The sequence below is a fragment of the Arvicanthis niloticus genome, chromosome 7 (genome assembly GCF_011762505.2).
Source record: "Arvicanthis niloticus isolate mArvNil1 chromosome 7, mArvNil1.pat.X, whole genome shotgun sequence".
NCBI classification, from domain to species: Eukaryota; Metazoa; Chordata; class Mammalia; order Rodentia; family Muridae; genus Arvicanthis; species Arvicanthis niloticus.
The window spans coordinates 38,873,355-38,892,362 of NC_047664.1; the positions used below are offsets into that span (position 1 = coordinate 38,873,355).

The following is a 19,008-nucleotide window of genomic DNA, read 5'->3' on the forward strand; positions in this document are numbered from 1 at the left end:
ATAGAGAGAATCATTTCATCATTTGTCTCAGTAGACTTGAGATGGAAACTCCTGTATGGAAATTTAGGTTTTTTTCTTTACTTCAAAATAATGAATTGCTCCACAGAGTCAGCAAAACTTGATATAAAATACTTTCAAACATGGTTATGGTGAGCATGTTGGTTGGTTTTACTACTTATTTATATTAAGTATTGGTAATATTTAAATAATATATACTTACGAAAGTACCTTTAGATTGGATTTATGTCCCATTCCATGAAATGGAACCCATACCTGGCAATGCTAAGGTGCCAGTAACCTGAAACTAGATAGGCTATGAGTCCTGTGGAAAACCTATTGTTTTGTTAAAAGAACATGGCAATAAAATGATTCCTAATAACATACTGATAAACCTATAGATCAGAGCCTCATTCAACCCTAATCAGAGAAGCTTCTAGATGCAGTAGACGGGAATGAATAGAGGGACCCACAACTAGACAATGTGCAAAGAGTGAGAAACTTTGGAGTATTCAGTCCTGAATGGGCCATCTTCATCAAAAACTATTCCCTTAAGGCTCAGGAACCCTTGAGTTAGAGAAAGGAAAAATGTTTTGAGAATCAGAGATGAGGAATGATTCCAAGGAAACAGTGTGTTACAGATACAATGGACTGATACACACATGAACTCACAGAGACTGTGGCATTATGCACAAGGCCTGTATAAATTTAAGCCAGACAGTGTCCCACCACTGAGAAGGGGAAGTGGACAAGGATCCCGTCCCATAATCAAGAAACTGTGATTGGTATCTGTTGGCAAAGTTTTCTACAATGCAGTGTCACTGGTTATATCAACCACACTCTAGGGCAAGCCTCAGAGGCAGGAGTACTTTTGTTTTGTTCTGGTTTTTGTCGACTTTTTGCTTCATTTTGTTTTAGAATTTTTTTATCTTATAGGTTTCTTTGTTTCTTTGTTTTGAGTTTCATTTTGTGTTTTGTGGAAGTATTTTTAGGAGAGAGAGAGAAAGAACATAGAGCTGGGTGAGTAAGGAGGTGGGAAGATTGGGAGGAGTTGGGGAAGAGAAACATAATCAAAATAGACCACATAAAAAATTAAATAAGAAACAAAACAAAAATGATTAATTTTCCAATGAATAATATTTTGCTATCCTCTCAAATTACAGAGTTAAATACCCTATAATTTTTTTAAGGTATTTATCTGTATGTGGTATGTGTGTATATGTGTGTGTATGTGTGTTGTATGTACGTATGTAGGTACATACATGTAGAAGCCTGAGGTTGATATCAGAAGTCTTCCTCAGGTATTCCTCATCTTATCTATTGAGGCAAGGTCCCTTAGTTGAACTTACAGCTCCTCAGTATTGCTCTCTAGATGGCCAGTTTGTTCTGGAGGTCCTGTTTCCACCTTTTGAGTGTACTAGAAAGGCAGGCATACCATTACACCTACTCAACATGTACATGAGTACTAGGGATCAGAACTCGCATCCTCACATTCACACAGTAAGCACTTTACCTGCTAAGCCATATCTTCATCCCTCTTCAAGAATGTCTACCTTTTGGGAAGGTGGCTGGATACACCCAGGTCCTACATGGCTGGTTGGTATGAGCATCATATTAAAGAAATAGAACCTAAACAGCTAAGAAGGAATAGTGAGTTCAAGTTCACTTTGAATATGGATCTCTCAATAATATAATAGACTGAAATCAGAAACCAAGGTTCATGTCCCTGTTTTTCTTGTCCCTTAACTGTTCTCTTGCCACTTGGGCTTTTCAGCCATTATAGTAGATCTTCTCTCCTACTTTCTCCTCTGACTCCTGTCTTCCCAGGCCATTCATAATGCATCATCATGATCTTAGAATCATGACTCCTGAGTCAAAGAAGTAGCTACCTAAACTCACATAGTATCCTTGTCACTGTGTCAGAGTAAGCAGGCAGTATAGGCCAGGCAGAATGGTATTCTCTGACATAAAATAGTCTAATGAGACAACTAAAAACAAAAAAGTAGCTGACCTTTAAATAAAACTATAATCTTAGATCGCATCACACTAAATGCCAGATTGTCTGTCATCCCTAAGTTATTATTACTAGCCAGAGAGATTTATATTTACCATAGCAGCCAGTGTCAAGAGTTTTCCATATCATGTTCAAGACAGCCAGTGTAGGCAGATTTGGAACTTTAGATGAGATGAAATAGTCATTTTGGCTGCTTGTGCCCCAGGACAACAATGTTTGACTTCGAATGACACTGGTAACACTTACTGACCTCTGACATTGCAAAAGTAAGAGTTCTGCAGAAAGATATTTTGTTTTGTTTTGTTTTTTATTGGATATTTTATTTACATTTCAGATGCCATCCCCTTTCCCCCTTCCCCCCCCCCCCCAAGAAAATCCCTATCCCATGTTCCCTTTTTCTTTTTGCTTCAGAAAGATATTTTGAAAAGACCTTGGAAATTGGACAGCACCAGAATGTTCTGGGTGCCGATCCCTGTAAATGTTTGAAAACTGACAAACAGAAGCCTGCCAGGAAAAATCCCTACTTTTATTTTTTTGAGGTCTATCCATAGAGTTCTCCATAGTGGTCATATAGATTTTCCTTCTGTGCTCACCACCATTTATTTAAACATAGATAAGTATGTTTTATTCTTTGATGGTTTATAAAGTTGACTGTTCTTGACTTGAGGGACTTTGAGCTGCTACATATTCACCCTGAGCATTTCCTCCCCTGTACTTAGCTAATTCCCAAGGAACCTCTTACCATACTAATGTACATACATAGGTATATATTATTTAAATATTACCAATACTTAATATAAATAAGTAGTAAAACCAACCAACATGCTCACCATAACCATAGTTTGAAAGTATTTTATATCAAGTTTTGCTGACTCTGTAGAGCAATTCATTATTTTGAAGTAAAGAAAAAAAGCCTAAATTTCCATACAGGAGTTTCCATCTCAAGTCGACTGAGACAAATGATGGAATGATTCTCTCTATAGAACTAGTCTAGTTCTATAAATGAAGAAAAAGAACTGGGATGACAGCTCAGTGGTCAAAGTGCTCACCTTACAAGCTTGAGGACCAGACTTCAAATTCTCAAGCCTATGTAAATGTCAGATAGGTGTGGCAGCATGCCTATAATTCTAGCTTCAGGAGGCAGAGAGCAAGCTGGTTAGTTACATTTGCCAACTCTGGGTTTGACAGAGACCATACCTCAATGAATAAGATAGAAGATCAATTAAAGATCATTCCTAGCACCAACTTCATGCTTCCACATGTATGCATATACACAAAGGTGTAGATACACCCCACACACATGTTCTTCTGAACATATAAACATACACCATAAAAATGAAAAAAGTAAAAAAAAAAAAAAGTAGAATAGATCTTGGATCTTACCAGATTGTAATTAAGGAACCTAAACAGTGACAGGCAATAGCTTCTAACATCATAAAAACAAACAAACAAACAAATAAGAGCATCACAGGGCAAGTATAGGAGCTGGGATACTGTTAGGACAGCTAGTAATGCAAAGAGATTACTGCTCACTCTGGGGAAGGCGATGGCATCACGGGATCCTCAAACAACAGAAATATCAAAACTTAATCTTACAGTGTTTAAGATTTTGTTACAAAATAATAAGGAGTCAGTGGTTTGAAAAATGGAGAGTTACAAAAGAAAAAATCAACTGTAAGTCCAATCTTGGTCAACCTTTGATAAGTAATTTTGTGTATGTTGGAAACTGATTATAAAAAAAATCTCAATATTTTATTATGAATATTTTGAAATGCAGACAACTTGAGAAAAATGTACAACTAAAATTCAAGGATTCGCCAGGCGGTGGTGGTGCACACCTTTAATCCCAGCACTTGGGAGGCAGAGGCAGGAGGGTTTCTGAGTTCGAGGCCAGCCTGGTGTACAGAGTGAGTTCCAGGACAGCCAAGGCTACACAGAAAAATCCTGTCTCGACAAAACAAAACAAAACAAAATTCAAGGATTCATCAGTGAATACTTTTACTCTGTTTGGTTTTATGTCCCCCCTCCACACTCATTTTCTCCCAAGTTTTTAAAGATAGGGTTTCTTGATGAAGTCCTGGCTGTCCTAGAACTCGCTCTGTTGATCAAGCTGGCCTCAAACTTAGAGACCCTCTGGCCTCTGCTTACTGAGTCCTGGGATTAAAGGCATACACCAGCTATTCCCTATTCTTTTAAAGATACTACATACTCTGTAGTAGTGCCTTGTTTGGTGCTCCCTGTGTTAAAGTTCTTAGTGTCTGTAACCATTGATGGTAACAACAAAGCCCATTGTTACTGTTTCAGGGGTCATTCTTTACACTAAAGGAGTATAACTGGTATAAATATAAGTATAACCCAGACACAGCAGGGGAATTGTCTTCTTCTGCTCATGGCAGAAGAAGCAGTGACTGTGTGGCCAGAAGCCTGTGGAGCAGGTGACATGGTGGCCTGATCACTTTTTCAAGTCTTAGGGACAATGAGAATGGTGACTTACCATGCTTCCAACTGCCATCCTCGCCATAGAGCTGCAGTACTGTTCTCACAAAGTCCTTGGCATTAAAACAAACAATGGGGCATTTACACCTAAGTGTCCAAAACAGTATGTTCCTAGACAAGGGAAAATTCACCATTTAGATAATAATTTGGATCTTGGAAAAATATTGTAATATCAAATAACTAGCTATCCTTATACAGCATATATATACCTTAATTAACTAAAGAATCCTATGAGGTGGGCCTTACTTCTTATGTGCAGTTCATACACTGTGAAGCTTTGACTCAGGGCTTATCTCTGAGAAAAGCTTCTACTCTTGAAGCTCCTGTGCAGAATATACACAGTGGACCTGGTCCAAGCCCCTCCAAGTATCCCACCTCTCAGCATGCCAGGTCTTTCCTTCTGCAATCTCACTGTGCCACTTCTACCCATGCTGCTGGGGATGGCATATGCTCTTGCATGTCTACTCTTCTCCACTTACAACTTGTGCAGCCTGCTCAAGAGATGTTCTGGGCAAGCAGCCTATCCACACACCTTTCATAGGACCCACATGTGCTAAACTGCAGATTCTTCCACCACCTTATGAGACTCTGAATGTGGGATAACAGTTAACATTTATCATAGCAGATACAAGGCTACTGTTTCACAAGGTTGCCACACTATAACTTAATCACAGAGCTATAAGGTAGGCACTCCATCCAGTATACAGATGAAGGGACTTGGATTCAGATATGTCACACCAAGCAGATGGTAAGGTTGGGTTCTGATACTGTATCTTGCTACTGCCGGAAGATAAGCTCTAAACCACTAAGCCCTGAGTTCCTCTTTATGAAAAAAGTACAATAATACATTAAAAAGAGTTCTTTGATGGAGTAAGAAAGGAAGAAACCAAGAGCCCAATAGACATGTACACTGATTGATGTATAGATGGATTCTGCTTGTCTGGCTCCATTGATAGACACTGTATAGTGCTTTGAAAGTTATGTATCTTGGCCTTGATTTGTTTGAACAGGAGACCAAGATGGTAGGGAGGTCAAAGTGCCAACAGCACTGGGTCTTGGCTTAGATAATACTGGTAAGGGACATAAGAAAGAGAAGGAAAAGGTTAAGAATGGTAGAAAATGGGGTATGGGGACCTCCCTGACACATGCTGAAGCATACATTCAGGATGAAGTGATCTGATGGCTACACTGCCTTCTCCTGAGGAGAAAGTCAGTCTGGCTGAAGTCTACCTTGGTAAGACAAACAGCAGAAGAGTTTCTTATGGGTTGGGAGGTAGCTCAGTGGAAAAAAGCACTTGCCACACAAACACGAAGACTGGAATTCAGGTTCTGTTCTAGTTTGCTTCCTGTTGCTGAGATAAAACACCAGAAGCAACTTGGGAAGAATAGGATTTATTTAATCTTACAGGTTATATTCCATCATCAAGGAAAGTCAAGGCAGGAACCTAGAGAGAGAAACTGAAGCAGAGACCATAAAGGAATGACTGCTTGCTCACTTGCACCAGACTCATTTTCAGATACCTTTCTTATACAACCCAGACCCACCTGTCCAGAGATGGCACCACTCACACTGGGCTGGTCCTGCCAGTGTCAATTAGCAATGTTTAAAATGTCTCATAGACATGGCCATAGTCCAATCTAATCAAGGCAAATCTATAGTTGAGGTTCCCTCTTCCCACATAATTCTAGGTTTGTGTCAAGTTGACAGCTGAAGCTACATATAACAGACTCCCAGAACCTATGTAAATGCTTTGTGTCCTGCCTGTAATCCCAGCACTGGGGAGGCAGAGATCCCTACAGCAAGTTGGCTAGCTGGACTAGTTAAATAAATGAGCTCTACTTTTAACAAGAGACTCTGCCTCAATAAAAGGAATGCATACATACATGTGCATATATATACACATGCAAATACACAACTCATAAACATGCAAAATGTCTTAGTATATATTTATGCATATATTTATAAAGTATGATTTAAATTGATTTTGAATCTTAAATACACTACTATAGAATTGGAACTATTTTCCCAGTTTTATAGTACATAAGAGACTATCTTTCCGCCGGGCGGTGGTGGCGCACGCCTTTAATCCCAGCACTTGAGAGGCAGAGGCAGGCGGATTTCTGAGTTCGAGGCCAGCCTGGTCTTCAGAGTGAGTTCCAGGACAGCCAGGACTACACAGAGAAACCCTGTCTCAAAAAACAAAAACAAAAGAGAGAGAGAGAGAGAGAGAGAGAGAGAGAGAGAGAGAGAGAGAGAGAGAGAGAATCTTTCCTAGAACTTAACATGCTTCAAAATGATACTATGGCAGTGCTCTTGGGTGTGGGGTTATAAAATTGAAAAAAGCAAAATCCTGCCCTAACCCTCATAGAGCTTAGTAGTGGACATACAATAAACAAAATAAGATGTATAAATGGTGGTGGTGATAGACATTATAGAGAAATGGGCTAGAGAGATAGCCCGACCATTAAAAGTTAGACTCTCAAACAAAATATACAAGAGAACTGTAAAGATGGTGATTGCATATGGTTCTGGGCTAGGGTATTGTATTATCCAGATGTTTAGAAAATGGCTAAAAGATAAAATAACACATGAATGAAGATGTGATAAGGTGAACAAAGTCTAGATGATAAAGAAACTAAAGAGCTAGAAAGTATCTACCATATTTAGGCACAACTAAATAAAGTTCATTTGGTTCACAATTGCAGCAGCAAAGTCCAAAGAGCATGGCACTGGCTCTGTCAGGGGTCCCTTGCAGCATCACAGCATGATGAAGAGACAGAAAGGGAACCAGTCAAGGATAGAAGAGGCCAAGCACATGGTGGCCTCACCTCATAACAGCCCACCAGTGTGAAAACTCACTCTTGCAAGACCACAGTAATTCATTCAGGAAGGAGGAGCCTCTGTGACCTACCCACTATCTGCTGAGTCCCTTCTCTTCTGGGTCTATCACCTCAAAAGAGTGACCCTGGGGACTGAGCCTACATCTGTAAGGGTAATCTTTTACATTGTGTGAAGACATCTCTGTGTTTTCAATTAATTCTTTACTGGCAGAGAGTTAAATGCTGGCAGGATCTTGATATGGTTATTTCTATGGCCCATCACTGATCTCATATTTTGTAAATATTTGCCCTTTCTCACTAGTCTAGAGGCAATCGAGAATTGTATATAATTGGTTGTAATAAAGACCTGATGATCAACAACTGGGCAAGAAGTAGAGGGCAGAACTTGAGAGACATAGAGAGAGACAGAGAGAGAGAGACAGACAGACAGACAGACAGACAGACAGACAAACTGGGAGAATAAATAAGATGTGGGAATTCACCAGCAGATGGACCAGAGCGGAGCAGAGAGATAGAGCTAGCCATGTGGCAGAATGCAGTGCCAGGAATAGTTGGGTTAAGCTAGATAGCTAGGGCTGGGAGACTGCCCTGGCTAAAAACGCCTAAGCTTTAAAATATTAAAAAGCCTCTGTGTCATTATTTATACTGCTGGCACGTCCAAACGTTTATATATATTATATTATATCAGCAAAACTGTTGCACAAATCACACCCAAGCTGCATTTTCAGACAGGCACTATCCTTGGTACTACTGAAGACAACTTCATGTTTCCAGGCAGTGATGACTTATCCTTTGCCATAAGGGAAGAAACTAGAATGCTAGGAAAAAATCACCTGGAACCCTGGTAGTGGCAGTGAGTTTTCAGGATAGAGGACGAGACGTCCCCTTAACATTTCACTGCAAAGCTGTCACAATACTGGAACAGGCTCCCTTGGCATCAGAATGGGTTCTCCATTCCATAAACTCTGAGGGAGGAAACTACTGCTTTCATGGTTTTTTTTTCTCTTTAGAATTTCATGTGCTCATAAAAAAACTAAAACTTTAAATAATTAAGACTGGAGTTTGGGAAGTTTTAATTTAATGTAATAGATAAAGATTTCTTACCTGACAAATAGACTATGTGCTTCTTGCTTTGGGTCCCAGAGAGATGGATGCTCAGTGTGTATGTAGATACAGTGATCTGCGGATGTGATGTCCTTTCCCAGAGCACCACCATGGGCTGAGAGAATCAGAGGGCTGCTGCCTTCATGGCTTTTTAGTAACACCACAATTCCTTTAACAGGACAAGTTAAAGCCTGTAAAGACACAGTAATGCAAAGTCACAAATAAGAGCAAGCTATAAAACAAAGGGGTAACATCTATACTGAACTTTAAAAATACCATTTTCTGTGCATGTACATGTATAAGTTCCGGTATAGGCAGACCATGGCACACATAGAAGTTAGAAGATAAACTGGGATAATGGTCTCCATCTTTCACTTGTTTGAGACAGAGTCTCTTGTTGCTTGTCACTGTGTAGTATGCCAGGCTAACTAGTCCCTGAGCTTCAGGTGACTGTCTTGTATTTGCCTCCCATTTTACCATGGGAGCCCTAGGATTACAAACACATACTATGGCATCCATCTTCTATAGGTTCTGGGGATCCACACTTGGGTCTTCATGCTTGAACGGCAAGTAGTTTATCCACTGAGCCATCTTCCCATCCCCCAACTGAGTTTTATTTTTAGATAGGGTCATCTATGTAGCCCAGGCTGGCCTAGAATGCCTGCTCCTCCAAAGTGTTGGAATTATAGGTATGCACTATTACATCCAGGTTTTAACTAATATTCACTTCTCAACAAGATACTTTTCAAAAATAGAAAAAAAAAGTGTTTTAGGGCTCTGATTCCTAGTCTAGTTACTAAGTGATTTTAGGGTTACCTTTCAGAGAAAGGCATGTTACAGTACCCTTGATCTGTGGAGACCCAGAAGGGAAAGATATTTCTCTGGCTTGGGTGGAGACCTAAAATTCCAAGATGGTCAAAACAAGGGAGTCAGTGCAATTGGGCCAGAAAATCAATCACCTGGCAAGGGGACTATCTCTCAGGAATACAGATTCACCTTAAGCCATGCTAAATACATAGAAGGAATAATTGTCCTTTTAAATTTTTCATTATTTTTTCCTCATTGCTGGGGATATAAAACTTGGCAAAGTACATTAGTTATTTTTTATAACTTTCAAACTTTAATAATTTATTTTTATTTTTAACTTTTTATTGATTTTTGTGAATTTCACATCATTCACCCTAGTCCCACCCCCTTCATATCTGCCCTCCCCCTTGCCAAAAGAAAAGAAGATAGAATAAAAAAAATCTTGTCATGGAAGCTGCAATATGCCCCACAGTCTACCCTTCTGTCCATACATAATTACTTGCAAATGTACATTGCAATGAATCATTTGAATCTCTTTGAATCCTCTGGCTTCTGGTAAACTATCAATACTGGGTCCTCATGGGGGACTCCTATAGGGTATCCTGTTGCCCTGTGTCATGGAGATCCTGTAGCTTTAGATCTACAGGGCTGGCCCTTTTATGTGTCCCAGCAAATCTCAGATTGGGTAGATATTGGTGTGGGCCAACTCAAAACCCCTGAGTTGGTCATCCTGCAAGCTCTCCTGTGGCTGCACCACCAGGGTGAGCTCTCCAGCACTGCCCTGGCTAGCTCCCCTAATGCTGCAACCAGCAAGGGGCAGGGTCAGCTCTCCTGTTCTCATGTCCTTAGGACCTGCTAATCTGGGCCTTCACCACCAGGGCCTATGTTCTTCTATGCTGCCCAGACAAGGTGCAGGGCCCTTTTTCCAAGAGTGGCAGCCAATGAAGGGTGGGGCCAGCTATCCTGCTCTCATGACTTTGGTGCTAGCTCACTCCATGGCACCCCATGGCAGATGAGGTAGGAATAGCTGTCCCTCCCCTGACTCCCAACCACAACTCTACTGTGCTGCCCAGGTGAGTTGCAGGGCCTGCTCTCTTGAGCACTGCAGCCAGTGAAGGGCAGAGCCAGCTCTCTCCCATTCTCATAACCTCAGTGCCAGCTCTCCTGCCTGCTGCAGGTAGCAATGGGCAAGGGCAGGGGAGTATCTCTTCCTTACCCAAGCCACCCCACAACAGATTAGGGGGTAGGAGCAGGCCAGCTCCCCTGAACTCATGTCCTAGGAGTCACCTTACACACTGCTCCCCTACCTCATCATCAAGGCCAGCTTTTCTGTGCTGCCTAAGCAAGGGGCGGGGCCGGGACATCTGAATGGCCTTTGGTGGTAACACTGGCCTGGGACATCAACACAATCCTGGCTGCCATCGGACTACAGACCTAGACATGGCCCTTGGTGGCAGCCTGAGCCAGGACCTCACCAGGCTTCCTCACACCTGCCTGTTCATCACCACCATCAAGACTCCAGTTTTACTTTTCTCCACAGTGCATGAACCCCTTGGCTTTGCTTTATCTTCCATCTCTCCACTGAGTACTCCATCTTTCCATCACACAATGTCTATCATAGTGGCATGGTGCTGAAGAAGGAGCTGAGAGTTTTAGATCTTAATCCAAAGACAGCAGAAGAATGGATTTCATGCTGGGCAGAACTTGAGCACAGTAGACCTAAGAGCCTGATTCCACAGTGACACAAAGCCTGACTTCATGGTGACATACTTCTTCCAACAATGTCACATCTCTTAATAGTGCCACTCCCCATGGGCCAAGCATTCAAACACATAAGTCTGTGGGGACCATTCCTATTCAAACCACATGTCATCCCTTCCCCTAGCTCCTCCCAGATCTGCTTCCATTTCCCAATCTATACTGTTCTATTTCTTATTTGTATAACACACTAAATCCAATTTGTGTTGCCCATACACTCATGCATGTGGGCCATCCACTGGAGCACGGTCAAACTACCAGGGCCACACCTTCACAGAAACTTGACTTTTCTTCCTTCACCATTTGTCAACAGTTCCTCACTTAGTGGTGAGAACTTGTGAGCTCCTCCCCCTCTGTGTGAAATGTTGGCTGCTTGATCCTCTGGGAGTCTTGTGTGGCAACCACAGCTGTTGCAATTCAGGAAGGCTGTAATCCAGTCATATCCAGAAGACACTACTTCATTCCAGTCTTCTCTAAGGTGTAGCTCTTAGCAATCTTTCTGTCCCCTATTCCATAATGGTCTGTGAGCCTTTCGGAGGGTGTGGTATGATACAGATATCCCATCTGTGGCTGAGAGAGAATTCCACAGACTTATTCTCTGACCTTTTTGGTCCGTTGTGTATTTTTACATTAACCACCATCCAATGCTCACAGAAACTTCTCTAATACGACCTGCATTAGTCTATAGGTTAGAAATACACATTGAAAGGGCAATTCCTCTTTTCTGAACTACTTTAAAAACATAATTTATCCTTTTCTTTTCATCTCTGTTCTAAGCATGCTTTTCCCATCATTTTGGGGTCCCGTCCCATTTCTCTAGCCACCGTGTGTCTGGCAGCTTATTCGCTATGTAGCTGTGCTTCATACTAGCCTAATTCAAATGCCATGGCTTTCTCTCCTCCTCTCTTTCTCCACCCTCTGGGCAGTTGCCACGATTTACAGTTTTCTTGCCTTAAGGTCTTTCTTTTAAACTAAATTGTCTTTGAAATTAAATTTTAAAAAAGGCTTCCCCACTAAAACAAAACATAAAGATTCAACATAATTTGTATCAAGCCCCTCGCTAGATGTTTGCAGAAATTATAATGACATAATGAAATAATGATAATATTTACACGAAAGTGCAAAGGAACCCTGATAACCAAAATAACCTTGAAAAAGATTAACTCATTTGGAAGATGGAAGAGTCACACCTTCTGATTTCTAAATTTATTATAAACCTCAGTAATCAAGATAGTATACTTTCTAGTATAAGACAGAAACAAAGATTAAAGAAAAGACTCAAACATATGGAAATCAACCTTTAGAGGTGATGTACCATACACTTATAACCCTAGCATTCAGAAAACTGAGGCAGGAGGATGGTCATGAGTTTGAGTTTAAGGCCAGCTTGGGGTATACAGTGAAATTTTGTCTCAAATAAAACAAAACAAAAGCCCAGGAAAGAAACAGAAATCAACCCTTAGATTTACAGCCAACTGATTTCCAATGAAAATGTTATGAAAATTAACTTTATTGTCAACTTGTCTGGACTTAGAAATACCATGGAAATATATGTCCTTAATGTGTCTATAAGGATGCTTTTAGAAAGGCTTAATTTAGCAGGGAAGACCTGCTGTGAATATGGGCAACATCATCCCATGGACTCGGGTCCTGGAATGAATATAGTAAAAAGAAGAAAGTCAGATAAGACAAGCATTCATCTGTCTCTGCTTCCTAAACTGTGAGTGCAATATGACCAACTATCTCAAGCTTCTGCTACCAGGCCTTCTCCATCATAAAGAACTATATTCTCAAATTTTGAGCAAAATAAACCCTCCCCCCACCAACTGTTTTTGTCAGAGATTTTCTCACAGTAATGAGAAAAGTAACTAATAAAAGCACTAAAAAATTTAAAGAGGCTGGAGAGATTGCTCAGTGGTTAAGAGCACTGACTGTTCTTCCATAGGTCCTGAGTTCAATTCCCAGCAACCACATGGTGGCTTGCAACCATCTGTAATGGGATCTGATGCCCTCTTCTGGTGTGTTTGAAGACGGCTACAGTGTACTCAAATAAAAACAAATATTAAATCTTTTTTTGAAAAAGAAGAATTAAACGAGAAGAGTATTTTCAACAAATAGAGCTGGGATGAATGGATAGTCACCTGCAAAGGGTGAATTTCCACAGCCTAGAAGATAAACTAGAATGGATCACATATTCAGATTTAAGAGCTAAAACCACAAAACACTTAAGAATAAAACTGGGGCAAATCTGCTGGACTTGGGGAAGACAAAGCAGGGGGTGGGAGAATGTAAATATGGAAGTGTATATGGAAGTCAGAGCAAAAAGCCAGGTATCTTCTTCAATCACTCTTCATGTTACTGCTTTGAGACAGAGTATCTCACTGAATGGACAGCTTGGTCTTTTAGCTAGGCTAGCTAGCTAGCTAGCTAGCTACAAAGTACACAGGATTCCCAGTCTCAGTCTTCCAATGCTGAGGTTACATGCCTGCAAAGCTGTGCTCTGCTTTTTCTATGACTGCTGGGGATTTGAACTCAGTTACATATGCTGGCAAAGCAAGTGCTCTCACCCACTGAGCCATCTCCCCAAGCCCCAAACATTCTGAATATACTAACAAAAGCACAAACGTAAGATCTTTAGATTTAAAGGGCCTTTTCCCTCAAATTTCTCAAGAAATTTGAATGAAAATCTACAGATTGGGAAAATTGCAAGTCACATACCTTATTAGGGATAAGAATCATTAAAAACATATAGAGAATTCTTACATATCCAAAATAGAAAAAATCATAACCTAATTTAAAAATAGGCAAAAAATTTTGAACTTCACCAAAGATACATTAAGAACAATAAGTACATAAAAATGTTCAGTATCACCACTGTTGAGCAATCGCACTTCCACAGTACAACAAAGTAACACTTTGCATCCACAAGAATGGCTTAAATAGAAAATAGAATAAAATCTCCAGCAGGTGCAGAATTTGACGCCCTCAGGCGTTACTGGTGGAAAGTAGAATGGAGAACCTTCTCTAGAAAACAGTTTGTCAGTTGCCCAGAATTGACAGGAACCCTACATTGTCACAATCACTTGCCAAAGTAGAGGAAGCAAGGCTTAAAATCTTATTTCTAGCTCTTATCAAAATCAGAAAGAGGATTTGTTTTGAAATGAGGTCTTAACTATGTTTCCCAGGCTAAACCCTAATTCCAGAGTTCAAGTTACCTTCTTGCCCTAGTCTCTCAAGTGCTAGTCCCTCAGGCATGTGACACTACTGTTTTACTAACCTGCTTGGCGCTGAGCTGTGTGGAACCGTCCTTGTACATCAATGTCACCACCAGGGCTGCTGCCTGCTTGAGAGCATCCATCAGCTGGACTTTTGCCAAATCACCCAAATATCTAATATCACACAGCTTTCTCCCCAAAGCTCTTGTGTCCTCAGAGTTTGGCCAGGATTCAGTAACATCACTATCTTTTTCCAGTGTTATGTGTTTACTTGCTTTTTGGGGGGAATTACTACATGTAATATATTTTCTTTTAAGACTCAAGCTGTCCTTATCTTCTTTGTCTATATTTTCCTTTAGGAAATGCTTTCTCTTATGCTCTAAATTCTGTAAAACTAAAGCTTCCTGATCACACTGTGGAATTAAATAACTGGAAAGACCCAATGAGCTGATGCTGTTTGGTACTTGACCAGCAGAGAGCTGACATGTGAGCTTAGTAATGGAGGGCTGAGGAGAGAGCTCAATGGATCCTCTTGGTGTCTGGGTTATTGATGACTCAGGATTCTGCAGAAAAAAGGAAAAATATTTCATTACAACATAGGTTCACGAGACATGTCTAAAAACCAAGTACATTTCTGATATAGCTTATCAATGATAATGAGAGCACACAAGTTTTACATTATCCATGATCTTTCTCTTTTCTTTTTCTGGTACATGCTAAACAAGTGTTCTACCACTGAGCCACCCCTCCAACTCTAGGACTACACTTTCCAACAGAGCTGGGAAGTCTTTCCAGACTACATGATCCTGGAGCTAGAGCAGGTACAAGCTCAAAATGTCTCCTCTAGCCCCTGTCTAGAAGCGATTCATCTCAGAAGATAATGATCAAATGTGAGGCCTGCAATTACAGCTCCAAGTATAGGGCAGACACAGAGAAAGTGAAATCATGAAAAATACTTGATAATGAAAATTGACCTATTAAATTAACAAACTTAAAGTTCAGCAATGTGCAGTCAATACTGGCAGGTCCATCACTAGCAGGGGGAAAGCATCTCTACCCATTTCAATACATTTGTTTGCAATGGTACTTTGTGCTTTAATGGTCATTTCCAAATTTATAATTTACCTTTTACTTTGCACAACTGCACATTAATATTAATTTTAAAGTAATTTTGAGCTGGGTGGTGGTAGAGCATGCCTTTAATCCCAGCACTCAGGAAGCAGAGGCCAGCCTGGTCTACAGAGTGAGCTCCAGGGGAGCCAGTGCTCAATTGAGTCTCAAAAAAAAAGGGGGAGGAAAGAAAGAAAGGAAGGTAGGAAGGAAGGAAGGAAGGAAGGAAGGAAGGAAGAAAGAAAGAAAGAAAGAAAGAAAGAAAGAAAGAAAATGTCATAACACTTGGTCATATACCACAAAAAATTAACATATTTATTCATATTTTTACTGCAGAAGAATAGTTTATGGTTCCAAGAACAGACTTTAGGCATAAAATTATATTAATTAAAAATTCTGTGGAGGAGTATTCAAGAAAGGAATTCAGTAAGATTTTAGACTGTTGAAGATCTTAGTTGTGTGCTTTTTAAATGGGTGATAGTGGATATCAAATTGTCACAGTGTACTTTGAATCACAGTGGATGTATTTTAAATTTTATAACAGTTTTTAAAATGTCAATATTAACAATATATTAGAATAATATATTAGAATAATATATTTAGAAACTTATGGTGAATGTTTTAAATTTCACCTTAAAATATTTCAGGAAGAACATAACTTTTCAAAATCTTAAGGCCAAATAATCAGCCAGTAGTAAGTGGGATAGGCCTTGACAGTATCCCCACTTTACTACAGGAAGCATAATTTTAAATTAGGTTGGGGCTGGCAAGATGACTCACTTGCCACCAGGCACAGAAAGTAGAGTTAGATCCCTCGGACCCACATGGTGGAAAAATTATGCAACTTCTGTAAGTTGTCCTCTGGCCTCCACATATAATCCATGGCATGTATCTCTTCCCCAACAAAAATAAGGATATAAAAATTAAATAAAACCTTAAAATAGCTTTTGCTAAGTATAGTGCTATATGCCTTTAATCCCAGCACTCAGATGGCAGAAACAAGCAGATCTCTGTGAGTTTGAGTCAAGTCCAGTCTACAAAGTAAGTTTCAGGCCAGCCATGGCAATATAGTACAACCTTCTTGAAAAAACAAAAATAAATAAAATAGCTTTTTAAAAAGGAGCCCAACAATGATAGTTCATCCCTTTAATCCCAGCACTCAGGAGCAGACAGGCAGAGTTCTGTGAGTTCACGATCAGCCTAGTCTACAGAGTGAGTTCCAGGATAGCCTGGAAACCCTGTCTTGGAAAAAAAAAAAAATTAGGTTAGCGTGAATAAGCAGTTTGTTCCACCATGAGGCAGCCTCTGCCACTGCTTCCTACACAAGGTCTTTGGTGACATGACCTCTTCTTTTTCTTGTATTGGCAAAATTAGTTAGCTTACTTGAAAAGTTTCAAGCTCCTTTCTCTTAAAACTTTTCAGTATCCTTTCCCTATTCTTGAAGGTAGGAACTTCATTTTGGCCAACTCCTGATCACCTATTATATTTCAACTCAGATACAATTTTCATACTCATAAAAATATCTCAAGGTCCTGCCCCTATTGCCCCAAAATGAAAACTGCAACAGCACAAAGCTTGGTTAAATGTCCTTCTTCTTGGTCTCAGAGAACATAAAACCCATTGCTATCACAGCACTTACTGCACACATGGAGCAGATGTGTGGGATGTTTCTGTGCCCTCCTCCTCACCACCTGTCTAAATTAAACCATGTGTTCTGGAGAATAAGAACCTTTTTTAAAGCAGTGTGTCTGGAGTTTTTAGCATATATCAGGATACTTACTAATTATTTGTTAACAAATGAAGATTATCTGTTTAGAATTACTCATAATTGCAAAGATTTACCTTTGTTTCTAGTGATTGAATCTTCTCATGTTCAACTAATACTGAGTAATGAACACTGGAATTCTTTTTCACTTTTGAGGCTTAAAAACAGACAAAGAACAAAAAAATTAACATAAAAAACCAGGCATGGTACTATATATCTTTAATCCCAGCACTTGGGAAGCAGAGGCAGGTAGAGTTCTGTGGATTCAAAGCCAATCTATACATAGTGGGATCCAGACCAGACCCTATCTCATACAAAATAAATCAAAACAAAAAATTATAGAATCAGCTAACAATTGAAAATGATTAATATGCTATTTAGCCACTATAAACACAATCAAAATGCATAGAACCATTGTAGTAAGTGGTTACATAAAGTGTCTTCAAATTAATAGAAGGCAGCTCTATATAATTATGAAATGTTTATTTGTGGTTAATTGTAATTTGTACTTGCATATTTTGTTTTGAAAACCTAAAGTTAGTCAAGCAGTGATGGCGCACACCTTTAATTCCGATTCTCAGGAGGCAGAGGCAAGTGAATCTCTGAGTTTGAGGCCAGCTTGGTCTACAGAGCTAGTTTCAGGACAGCCAAACCCCAGAGAAACCCTGTCTTAAAAAACCAAAGCCAAAAAGCAAAGAAAAAGGAAATAAATAGAAAACAAAACCCAAAGTTAATATTCTGGAGTCACCTTATAAGTACTAAAGGATTGAAGATTAATAATACTGCAATGGAATAATCAGAAGCTCAGGAAAACATCATTGATACAAACACCTAATTTAGATTTTAATTTTAGTAACACTGAGCTGGAGAGCTGCATAAATGGCTCAGTGTGTAAAATGTTTGTTGAGTAAAAATGAGAACTTCAGTTTGGTTTCCAGAACTCATGTAAAAAGCCAGCTGTGGTGCAAGCTTATAACTCCAATGCTGGCTGATGTGAAGATAGGATCCCTATGGCTTATTAGCCATCTAGCCTAGGCTCAGGTGAGAAACCCTATCTCAAAAGAAAAAAAAAAGATAAATAGCTGACTCCTGAGAACCTATAGCCTCCACATGCACACATTGTGCACTCACACAAAACACAGACTGACAGACTGGCTGACTGACTAACCAACCTTGAGCTGTACAGTAAGGAACAGAACTAAGACTCAATTCCAAGCTATATAACTTATACATCTGTGCACATAGCCACCTTGACAAATGTTCTGGGGACATGGCCCCACTTGCTCATGTGTAATTCCAAGGCTCCAAGAACACCCATGGAAAATGGAACTGACAACTGTGAATGGAGAACTGAGAAGGTGAACCCATGCTTGGACCACTTGTTGATTCTGTTCAAATGAGTCGTTGTGTAGGTAGGCATGGTGATATATATCTGTGGTCCACATGCTTGGAAGGATAAGGTAGAAAGACCAACCTTGTCAACACAGTGAGATAAAAAAGATAAAAAAAAAAAACAAAAAACTATCACTCTACCTTTCAGAGTATGGAGGTTAGTGTTGCCAACCTGCCACCAGGTGACTGTTTATGCCCCGTGGACTCTGAGTCCAATCTCTGTTGTTGGGAAGTTGGTTGTTTGACAAAGAAATACTTAAATCAGTCCTGGCTAATGGGCCCATATGCAGCCTCTACTCCAACTCCCATGGTTACTTAATTCAAAGTAACTATGTGTTGCCGGGCGGTGGTGGCGCAGGCCTTTAATCCCAGCACTTGGGAGGCAGAGGCAGGCGGATTTCTGAGTTTGAGGCCAGCCTGGTCTACAGAGTGAGTTCCAGGACAGCCAGGGCTACACAGAGAAACCCTGTCTCGAAAAACAAAACAACAACAACAAAAAAGTAACTATG

General features: G+C 40.1%; 1 protein-coding gene across 2 annotated transcripts in view; it reads right to left on the minus strand.

Annotated features, from left to right (window-relative positions):
* Positions 1-19,008, minus strand: part of Poln (DNA polymerase nu) — a 148,651-nt gene that overhangs the window by 100,148 nt on the left and 29,495 nt on the right. For both annotated transcript variants that reach the window (XR_013111794.1, XM_076938307.1), the window contains exons 4-7: positions 17,185-17,264; positions 14,295-14,795; positions 8,453-8,643; positions 4,506-4,618 (exon numbers count right to left, since the gene is read on the minus strand). Coding sequence is in view for 1 of the 2 variants with exons in the window: in XM_076938307.1 (XP_076794422.1) it covers positions 4,506-4,618; positions 8,453-8,643; positions 14,295-14,795; positions 17,185-17,264 (885 nt within the window). In the remaining variant the exon portion in view is untranslated. The remainder of the gene's footprint in view (positions 1-4,505; positions 4,619-8,452; positions 8,644-14,294; positions 14,796-17,184; positions 17,265-19,008) is intronic.